The sequence below is a fragment of the Lynx rufus genome, unplaced genomic scaffold (assembly GCF_022079265.1).
Source record: "Lynx rufus isolate CCGP_SWC_20201006 ecotype Redwood Valley unplaced genomic scaffold, mLynRuf1.p SCAF_3, whole genome shotgun sequence".
In the NCBI taxonomy this organism is placed as follows: Eukaryota; Metazoa; Chordata; class Mammalia; order Carnivora; family Felidae; genus Lynx; species Lynx rufus.
The window spans coordinates 97,744,767-97,756,542 of NW_025814845.1; the positions used below are offsets into that span (position 1 = coordinate 97,744,767).

The following is an 11,776-nucleotide window of genomic DNA, read 5'->3' on the forward strand; positions in this document are numbered from 1 at the left end:
TTAAAAAGACAGGCAAAACTAAACCATGAGTATTTAGAGATACAGATGTGGGTTATTAACAGATAAAGAAAGGGTTTTTTTTTTAATATTTTATAAACATATTACCATAAAGTCAAAACATTTACTACTACTAGCATCAGGAGAGGATTGGGATTGAGCAGGCACATGTGGGCTTCTGGAGAAACTTTTCACATGTGTAGTAGTTACAAGGTTATTTGCTTTATAATAAGCTATTGTACATTTTAATCAGTTTTCTATATTTGTATTATATTTAATGATAAATTTTTTTAAAGATTAAACAAATAGCCTTCATGGCAGATGAAACACAGCTGAAGAGTGGATTCATAAACTGATACAGAAAATGATCAAAAGGACTCAGAATGCAGTAAAATAGCAGAAGATGCACTTGGGGCAGTAATAAAAAAATAAATAAGCCAATAGAGTCTTATGAGGGAATAAGAGAGAAAATAAGCCAGAACAATATCTGAGGAGTTAATAGCTAAGAAGTTTTCAAAATTGGGAAGCCTGGCTAGCTCAGTTGGTAGAGCATGCAACTCTTAATCTCAAAATTGTGAGTTCAGGCCTCATATTGGGTGTAGAGATTACTTAAAAATAGAAAACATTGGGGGCGCCTGGGTGGTTCAGTTGTTTGAGTGTCTGACTTTGGCTCATGATCTCATGGCTTCTGGGTTCAAGCTCCACATCAGGCTTTGCACAGATAGTACAGCTAGGGTAAAAATAAGGCAACTGGAATTATAGGAGACAATGGAATAACACTTTAAAAATGAAAAAAAATAACTGCCAGCCTATAATTCTATTTCCAGTGAACATATTCTTTAAAGGTAAAAGTTAAAATAAAAAAAACACTTACATACACATTTTCAGACAGAGAAGTTGTTTTTTGACACTTGTTAGACAATGAAATTATAATAATAATAAACAAAAGGTGTAAGAATAGGAAAGGAAAAATAAAACTATCCTTATTCACAAATGGCAGGATTATGTCCATAGGAAATTCAAAAGCAGCAGATTAGTAATCAGAATTAGTAAATAAATTTAGTACAACCACAGAGTACAAGGTCAACATAAAAATTATGATATTTTTATACTACTATCAAATAATTAGAAAATAAATAATAGTCACTAAATTTTGCCTTATGATCTGTATACTTTTTTTTTAGTGTATCTTACACTTCAACTAAATTTTAAAAATCACTCGGGCGCCTGGGTGGCTCAGTCGGTTAAGCCTCCGACTTCAGCTCAGGTCACGATCTCACGGTCTGTGAGTTCGAGCCCCGCGTCGGGCTCTGGGCTGATGGCTCAGAGCCTGGAGCCTGCTTCCGATTCTGTGTCTCCCCCTCTTTCTGCCCCTCCGCCGTTCATGCTCTGTCTCTCTCTGTCTCAAAAATAAATAAACGTTAAAAAAAAATTAAAAAATAAAAATAAAAAAAATAAAAATCACATAGGCAAAATAATCTCAATAGGTATCTATTATAAATTAGATGTGATAAAAGCCATTCATCAAATTAGTCTAGAACACATTCCAGCCATGTAAAAGAGAGGTTAAAATAATTTCCAGGTATGAATTGGGTTAATACCTTTTCTGTTATAGGTTATTTACCAAGACTTTATTTTAACAAAACTCAAGATTATGAGGAAAAAAGCATTTATTTAAAAATAAAATGTAATAAGATATATCATTTCCCTTCTATTTCTTAACTAAATGTTATTATAAGACTTCTAATATATCTTTTCTTTCACTTTTGCAAAAATAAAATAGAGCAACAGGAAGGAAGGGAAATAAGCAGTCTCCAAATATTCCCTAATTCCTTTGCAAAGAGTAAAATAATATTATTTGGTAACACCATATTATTATACATAATTGTTAGATAGTGTGTGTGTGTGTGTGTGTGTGTTTGAGAGAGAGAGAGAGAGAGAGAGAGCAGGGAAGGGCCAGATGAAGGGAGAGGCTTAGCACAGAGCCCAATGTGGGGCTCAATCCCTGTATTATTGTTAATAAAGCATATAAGGGTAAGACACAGTCTAACATCATTCAGCAGTGATAATGAACTGGATAAGAATTGGCTCCAAAGTCTAATCATATATTCAAAATGGCCCATGGTTTAAAACAACTTTGTATTCTTGTACTCATTTTTAATTTATTTAAATATTATGCTTTATTCAAGTAATACTATGTTAAGCCTTCTTAACATGTGAAGAAAAGTAAACTAGGAACAAGGAGCTTTCTTAAAAAAGCTGTATGACTTTGAGTATGTCACTTAAACCCTCCGTATATTAGTTTCCTCATCTGTATATATCTATGATTATAGAAGTGGCTTTAAATGTATTACATGCATGTGTATTCAGTGTATTTTAATTTCTATACAACCATTTTACATAATTCTTTACCTTATAGAATAATCAGTAATTACTATGGGCATATTATATGTCAAGCACTATTAGTCTTAACAAATGCAACCCTATTACTGATCGATCAAAATAATCAAGAAAGCATCTATTAACTGTGAATCTGAGTGAAACATGCTTATTATTCACTGCACAGATGACAAAGTGTAAAAATCATTTTTAAGTCAGATCTATGTTTGAAGAATTTATGTTACAAGAATTATAGAGGTGCGCAGTCATCTTTTAATAGAACATTCCAAATCTTTAAGTGGAAATTTTTGCTTCACTACCTTTGACTAAAACTTGACACTATTTACAGATATCTTAAAAATCTTATAAATGATCTCTCACATTGACTCTTTAACATCTCTGTTGATAGACTTTCTTTACTTTGTATGCTGAGGGCAATAAACATTCAAACAAACAGGATATAGTCTCTCTGGTGCCAAAGAAAAGAAAACGCAGCTTTTCAAACAACAATCTTTCACTGGATCACTGGTAGGAGGTAGGAGATGGGTGGTGGACCAGAATGGAATGTTTTCATTTATAACAGAAGAAAATGACCTACAAATTGGGAAGGAAAAACAAAACTGAACTGAATAAAAAGGTAAAAAGTGATGCATTAAATGTCAAACTCAAATGTTAGATTTCAGTGGCAGAAGAACATTTATTCTTTGATTTAGAAAAATAAATAAATGAGCAAAATTCATTCTGAAATTAAGATTTGAAATTAAGATTTTTTTTTTAAGTTTATTCATTTTTGAGAAAGAGAGAGACAGAGTGTGAGCAGGGGAGGGGCAGAGAGAGAGGGAGACACAGAATGTGAAGCAGGCTCCAGGCTCTGGGTTGTCAGCACAGAGCTTGACATGGGGCTTGAACCCATGAACTGCAAGATCATGACGTGAGCCGAAGTCAGAGGCTTAATCGACTGAGCCACCCAGGTGCCCCTGAAATTAAGGTTTTTTAAGAATTGGCCAAATTCAGCCTAATTCTGGAAATGTTCAACTCCAGCCTCTTGCATCCAATGGATAAACGTATATTGTTCTTAAACAAACAAGCAAAACAACTTAGTAATGGGAAATATGCAACATATACAAAAGAAGAGAAGATTAGGGGCGCCTGGGTGGCACAGTCGGTTAAGCGTCCGACTTCAGCCAGGTCACGATCTCGCGGTCTGTGAGTTCGAGCCCCGCGTCGGGCTCTGGGCTGACGGCTCAGAGCCTGGAGCCTGTTTCCGATTCTGTGTCTCCCTCTCTCTCTGCCTCTCCCCCGTTCATGCTCTGTCTCTCTCTGTCCCAAAAAAATAAATAAACGTTGAAAAAAAAAATTTAAAAAAAAAAAAAAAAAGAAGAGAAGATGATATAATGAACCTCTATGTAACAGCCATTCTGCTTAAACAGTCAACTCATGGCTAATCATTTTTTTTTTTTTCCTGAGATATAATTGACACATAACATTGTATTAGTTTTCGGTGTACTACATAATGACTTGATATGTGTATATACTGTGAAATGATTACCCATTAAGTTTTGTGAGCATGTGCATATTCTTAAACTCCCAGGAATAGATGTGAAGCCTGTGCAGTCACCTGGGGTGCCCACGCTTTGAAGGGCTCTGCTTGGGTTTCAGTACTTTGCTGTCTTTGCCTTGAAATTCTTAACAATTTTTTTTAATAAGAATCTCTAAGGTTTTATTTTGCATTGGACCATACAAATTAATGTAGCTGGTCCTTACCCTAGGCTTCTTAAGAAGTGGTTACTGACCAACCAGGCAGACTAAGGTGCTTTTACCCTAAGCTTCTCTGCATAGATACTCTTCCCTTGGAGCAACTGTCATATTCAATGATGTGTTGTTTCTTCCCCGTGTTTCACTTTTTACTTGTCTGTAAGACCTACTGCAATCTTTCCATCCTTGAACTCCTAGCACAGATAGGGTGTTTAGACATAATAAACCATCAGTAATTTGTTGCATGAATAAATGAATGAATCTCAAATGAACAAACTATTGCTATATAATAGCCAGCTTCTAAAATGATAAAATATTGTCTTGGACATCTTGGACATCCAAGAATAAGAAGTTTAAATCAAATCTGAGTCATAAAGACCCTTCAGTTCAGTAAATCAAATGACAAATGTGGGATATTGAATCAGCTAGTTGTATCGTGAATGTGACAGCAACCTGGTTTTATATCACTTAGACAAAGCCCAGGTAGGTTGACATTCCTAAACACACATCTCTACTTAGAAAGTGATCTCAGAAGGCCCAATATTCCTTAAGAATTTTCTTGTCAAGGTGTGGTATAGGATAGTGACTAGAAAAGCAGGCCTCCCATGAGTCTCGCTGCCTGGGTATAAATCCTAGTTCTATAACTTAATAGGTAGGTGACTTTGAGCAAGTCATTTAGCTTAGCTGTGTCTCAGGCTTATTTATTAAATAGGGATAGAAGTAGAACCAATTTATAAGGTTGTGAGGATTTACGAAAAAATCATGCAAAGCCTTTGTACCCAAAGTATGATCCACACACCGGTATCAATGGCATTACCTGGGAACTGGTTAGAGATGTGGAATCTCAGGATATACACTAGACTGATTGGATTAGTGGATGCACTGTAACAAGATCCCAATGTGACTCCCCTACCAAGAGAGTTTGAGAAGCACTTTAAAAAGTGTCTGGTATATAGTACTCAATCAATAAATATTAGCTTTCATCATCACTATGCCTTCTGAAGTTCAATAATCATAAAGGACCTGAATGATAATCTAAGTTCTTCAAGTTCTTTCTAAACTGATCTCTCTTATACCTCCAGAGTAACAGTTTTACTCTGGACATGAAAGTCTATACTGATATGATTGCTGAGTACTAACTTAGGCTGAGGTTACTGAACCAATCAGTGACCTGTTGTTATCCATATCTTCCACAGCAATTTGGGGAAAATATCATAAGGTGAGTCATCTTGAATATAGATGCAATATAAAATAAAACATGCTGCTCTTCAGAGGAGCAAATTACTGGAAGACAAAATTATGGGAAACAAGACAGAGATTCTATACCATGTGACACCATGTACTATCTGTTCAGCCATTGTTGAGGTCATCTATTCATTTTTTTTTCAATATATGAAATTTATTGTCAAATTGGTTTCCATACAACACCCGGTGCTCATCCCAAAAGGTGCCCTCCTCAATATCCATCAGCCACCCTCCCCTCCCTCCCACCCCCCATCAACCCTCAGTTTGTTCTCAGTTTTTAACAGTCTCTTATGCTTTGGCTCTCTCCCACTCTAACCTCTTTTTTTTTTTTTTTCTTTTTCCTTCCCCTCCCCCATGGGTTTCTGTTAAGTTTCTCAGGATCCACATAAGAGTGAAAACATATGGTATCTGTCTTTCTCTGTATGGCTTATTTCACTCAGCATCACACTCTCCAGTTCCATCCACGTTGCTACAAAGGGCCATATTTCATTCTTCCTCATTGCCACGTAGTACTCCATTGTGTATATAAACCACAATTTCTTTATCCATTGATCAGTTGATGGACATTGAGGCTCTTTCCATAATTTGACTATTGTTGAGAGTGCTGCTATAAACATAGGGGTACAAGTGCCCCTATGCATCAGTAATCCTGTATCCCTTGGGTAAATTCCTAGCAGTGCTATTGCTGGGTCATAGGGTAGTTCTATTTTTAATTTTTTGAGGAACCTCCACACTGTTTTCCAGAGTGGCTGCACCAATTTGCATTCCCACCAACAGTGCAAGAGGGTTCCCGTTTCTCCGCATCCTCTCCAGCATCTATAGTCTCCTGATTTGTTCATTTTGGCCACTCTGACTGGCATGAGGTGATATCTGAGTGTGATCTATTCATTTTGTAGACATTCCCCTCACTGAAGATTTTAGTGTCTGGCTCCCTGTCTTCCTCCCCAGTACTATTCCTGTCTTACTTCTTTGTGGCTTCAGGATCCATGTACGAGCCACTGAACTCTCCGCCCTTTCAAGACTTTGTTTCATTTTAAGCATAGCTTTCTCAATCCCTCAGTCACTCTTGGTTTTTCTTAAAGTTTGTCGTCACCAATACCTGTGTCTCTTTCAAAATCTCAATTTCAAGCATTCCACTCTCTATCACATTGTAATTTTACCTTTCATTTCTTCATCTTTCCTTCAATAATACTTTAGCCCCACACGTTAAAGCCATCCCATCTCTCAAAGTCCATCAATCACTTTCTCCTTACCCAACTAGAGTCCATGGCCCCTCACTATTGCCACACAGAAATTAAGGTATTCAAGAAAGATCACAGAGTGACTGAGCTACAAAGAAAATCAGATCTCTTCCAGGCTTTAAAATAATTTCCACATTATTGGAGAATCTATATAGTCTTGCCAGTTGCACTGTCCAGATGTGTATGGGGATCTTCTAGGTACAATGCATTACACAAATATATTGTAATGAGTTACAAAGATACATGAGAGAGAATTCCAGTCCTCCTGGAGTACAGTTTGGCAAAAAATAAAGCAGATATATCAATGGATATAATGGAAAATAGGAAATGGGGTGAGATGGGAGGTAAAGATAGAGTCCATGAAAACTTAGAGGGGAAAGAACTACTTTTAGCTGTGGGAGATCAGAGAAAGCTTCCAGAAGAGAGCTATGTATGTTACTTAAATAACATACTAAAGAACTAGATAATTTGGAAGTGCAGATTAGAACTTATGTTATAGGGGTGCCTGGGTGGCTCAGTCAGTTAAGCATCTGACTTCGGGCCAGGTCATGATCTCACGGTTCGTGAGTTTGAGCCCCACATCAGGCTCTGTGCTGACAGCTCAGAGCCTGGAGCCTGCTTCAGATTCTGTGTCGCCCTCTCTCTCTGCCCCTTCCCCGCTTGCACTCTTTCTTTCTCTCTCTCTCTCAAAGATAAATAAATGTTAAAAAAGATTAAAAAAAAAAGAACTTACAGTTATAACCTAATGAAGATTTAGAAATGTAGCAAGAAGTGTAGGAGTATACCAACAAAGAAAAGGAGTATGAGTAAAGGTAGGAGAGAATAAGGTGAAGAGCAAGCCGTGCATCCAGTTTGGCTGGAACAAAGGTGCATGAAAGAGAAGAGGGCAAACCAGCATGATTGACCTTCCACTAGGATGTCAACATTGTTTTCCACCCACACACCCAACCTGTTCCTCTCTGTATTCCACCAGCCAGTTGCTAAAACTCTAAACATAAAACCAATTCTTGGTTTCTTTTTTTCCCCCACAATTTTTATCCATTTTATCAAAAAATCCTGTTGACTCTGCTCAACACATCCTGAAACCACCTGCTTCTTCACATCTTCATGGAAAACACTTGAAATCCAAGCCACCATCATGTCTCACTTGAATTGTCACAATGTCGTCTCTCCTTTCACTCTTGTTCTCCTATAATCTATTTGCAGAGAAAGAGCAGCCAGAGTAAACTTTACAAAAATGTAATCACGTTACACTACTCCCTGTTTAACATTTTACAGTGTTTCCCTTCACACTGACAATGAAATTCATATTCCTTATTTGGACAAAGTCCCGTACAATACACCCCTCTGTCCTCTCTTCTCTCTACCAACCCCTTACCTACTGGTCTACCAATGTAGGCTTTCTTTCTTTTCCCGAGCATTATTTCTGCCTTAGATTCTTTGCATTAACTACTCCCTCTTCCTGAAATGCTGATGTGCTTCAGCTGTACTGCCCATGGCTAACTTCTCATCCTCAGATGACAGTTTAAATGTCACCTCTTCAGAGAAGTCTTCCCTGACTATCTAGTCATTCATTTATGTTTTATTATATCATACTCCTTTAATTTTCTGCATAGCTCTCATTAGTCTTGAATGTTTTGTCTATATGTTTATTTTTTTATTGTCTGTCTCCTTTGTTAGAATATAAGGGCTCAAACATTGACTACATTGTTCACTGCTATACCCCTAACACTGAAAATGTGCCTGGCACTAAATGAATAAATAAATTAATGGCTAAATCAAACACAGCTAGAATTTTATGTGGGACCTTGAATGCCAAGATAAGAAGTTGGTCTTTATTCAAAAGAAAAACAGAATATTGAGAGTTTTGAGGTAGAGCTAGAAAGATACAAAAGACATTCTATTTGTCTTCAAAGAGTTTATAATTCACAAATTATACCAAACCATATTATTAAAACCCAAACTCAAATCAAATCATATTATGAAAAAAAAAAGCTAACAATACAAAGTACCATATCGTAAGCACCAAATAACTGACATAAAGCAATGGATGCTACAGGAATTTGGCTAAAGAAGGGTGTGTGGGCTGGAATAATTGGAGGGGAGTTGGAACTTAAAGACCACAAGACAGACACAGGTGGAGAGAAGGCAAGGAAGAAATATCTTAAGCAGGGGAAACACTGGTAGCAAAGGCACAAAGGCAAGAAATGTTTTCAGGGAGTTCAGGGTGTAAGGAATAGATAATTTAGTCATCAACTAAAAGTACATACAAAGGAATTTACACCAATTTATTATCTTAAAAGCATAGTCCTTAAAAAAAATGCTTGACTCAGAGATCAAAACCTGAAAATCATACAAAGAATATAACATAACGACATGCCCATAAAATCATGAATTAAATTGTTTTCTATTTATTGGCAAGTGAATTTGAAAATTAATTAATATATCCTTTTTTTCTTTTCACTTCCCACAGAGTTGCCACACCATTTGGAGGTTTTGAAAAAGCATCAAAGATGGTTAAATTCAAGGTTCCAGATTTTGAGCTACTACTCCTAACAGATCCCAGGTTTATGGGTTTTGCCAATCCTCTTTCTGGCAGACGGTCCTTTAATAGGACTCCTAAGGGATGGATATCTGAGAATATTCCTATAGTGATAACAACTGAACCTACAGAGGATACCACTGTACCAGAAACAGAAGACCTATGAAAAGAAAGTTGTATGTGCCGCAAAAACTTCGAACCATAAATGTTGCTGTTTTATTATTCTACCTACTGGCAAATCCACTTACACTCTTCATTAGTAGCAATAATTTAATAGCAATTTAGCAATTTTCCTTTTATGACATTTAAATTCGATCTTATCTCAAACACTAATAAACAATTTGAAATCTTGTTTTAAAAACTTTCAACTCACTTGTCTTTATTCATAATGTTGTTTTCACTCGGTCTAAATAATCCGGCCTTTTCATTGAGAAAGTCCAGAAGAGTAACTGACAACAAAAGGTTTCATCTCTTTTTCCTTTAATATTTGCTAGTCCTGAACAAATTTTCAAAATGATGTAGAATCAAAGTGCAGTGCAAGATATTTAGACTCATTTGGAGTTTTATTTAATGGATGAAAGCTATGGAAGACGATGCACATTTTTTATGGAGGAAAGGGTTGGGTTCTTCCTTTCTGGTGACCAGGATAAAATAGCACATCTGGATGAAGTCTTTTCATTAGTCATTCTTAAAATTTCTAAACTACCTTGTAATTTTTGACTGGCTTTGAATCACCAGGTTACCTATATAACCTATATATATATACCTATATATACCTATATATATATATATATATATACACACATACATACAAAGGAAGAAAATATAATTAGAATTAGTGACTTTTTTTCCTTGAATCTTTAAATTCTACTCAGTCCTTAAGTACTAGGGAGTATATGCTATAAAACACAAATGAAAACAAGAAATGGATAAGCACAAAAGTAACTGAAAGCAATGTAGCAATGTATCAATCTTGATATATGTGAACATATTGGTATTAATGGCTCAAATTAATATACAGATGTGTCTTAAAATATTTTAGAGGGAGGGGTGCTTGGGTGGCTCAGTTGGTTAAGCATCCGACTTCAGCTCAGGTCATGATCTTGTGATTCATGAATTTGAGCCCTGCGTTGGGCTCTGTGCTGACAGCTCAGAGCCTGGAGCCTGCTTCAGATTCTGTGTCTCCTTTTCTCTCTGCCCCTTTGCTGCTCGTGCTCTGTCTCTGTCTCTCTCTCTCTCTCTCACACACACACACACAAATAAACATTGAAAAAAAATAAATAAACATCAAAAAAATTTTTTTAAATATGGTAGAGGAAGTGTATAAGACTGACCTAGTAAGAAATAAAAATCAGGGGTGCCTAGGTGGCTCAGTTGGTTGAGCGTCTGACTTCAGCTCAGGTCATGATCTCAGTCTGTAGGTTCAAGCCCTGCGTTGGGCTCTGTGCTGACAGCTCAGAGCCTGGAGCCTGCTTCGGATTCTGTGTCTCCCTCTCTCTCTGCCTCTCCCTTGCTCATGCTCTGTCTCTCTCTCAAAAATAGATAAAAACATTAAAAAACTAAAAATTTAAAAATTTAAAAAAAGAAATAAAAATCAATTGTCATTTTAGTTTAGTTAAGAGTTCTGTAATAGATGTTTATACCAAAGAAGGAATGTCTCATCCACAGAAAACTATGCACCAGACTAAATTTAGGCAGGAGAGTGCATAGTCAAAGCAATGCCACCTAACAACATTACATATTTAAAAAAGAATCTATGTATGCAGTGTTGGAATTGGTGCTTGTTTTAATCATCCTTTAGACTTGAAGGCAGAGATATTTTTTTTAATTGCTTATGAAAAAATGCAACCCTTGAAAGTAGCAATATCAAAGTATTGCATTTACATATACCGAAGTTGTAGAGATTTTGTATAATTTAAAATATATCTTTAAATGTGTATTTAAAATATAACTTAGTTTTACTTATGTCTTGGTGTTTACCTGTTTTAAAATAGTAATGTTGGCATCTGTGATAAGCTAGATGTGAGGCTCCCACCAAACCATTTTTTTGTCCATTTTTAATGTTTTAAAAAATAAAAATGAGTCATATTCTATGATGCATTATGATGAAATGGTTTAATTTTTATTAGTATTTTGAGATGAGTTACTATTTTTCATTAAATTGAAATTTTATTGCATGATTTCAGCTATCTCCAAATAACTAAACTCTATGTTCAGTATCCTCATTCTGTCAACCACCAAAAGGGGCCCAGCGATAACAGTACCGACCCCCCAGTACCATAAAGGAATATTTAAAAAGGGAAAATCCTAAATATTTTTTTTAGGATTGGCTACAAAATGATGGAATAACTCTGTTCACTATTGTATTTCTTCCTTTCCTGGAAGTATCTATTAATTCTAGTTCAGCTGTCTGACACCTTTAGAAATGCCAAAATTTCACACTCTGGTTGCTACACAATCGAGAATTTGAAAGCAATTTTGACTAGGTTTCCACTGACCTGAAAAACAGCTAAATATTTCAAAGTCTGAAGAAACAGAATAGTCTTTTTAGAACAGCAAAAAGACTGTGGCATCTTTTCCAGCCAGATTTGTATACATGAAAAACGGAAGAAAGGAG

General features: G+C 36.1%; 1 protein-coding gene across 1 annotated transcript in view; it reads left to right on the forward strand.

Moving 5' to 3' along the window:
- MYOZ2 (myozenin 2) overlaps positions 1-9,325 on the forward strand; it is a 41,052-nt gene extending 31,727 nt beyond the window's left edge. The window contains exon 5 of the mRNA XM_047090461.1: positions 9,091-9,325. Coding sequence (XP_046946417.1) covers positions 9,091-9,325 — 235 coding nt within the window. The remainder of the gene's footprint in view (positions 1-9,090) is intronic.
- Positions 9,326-11,776: the final 2,451 nt, after the last annotated feature.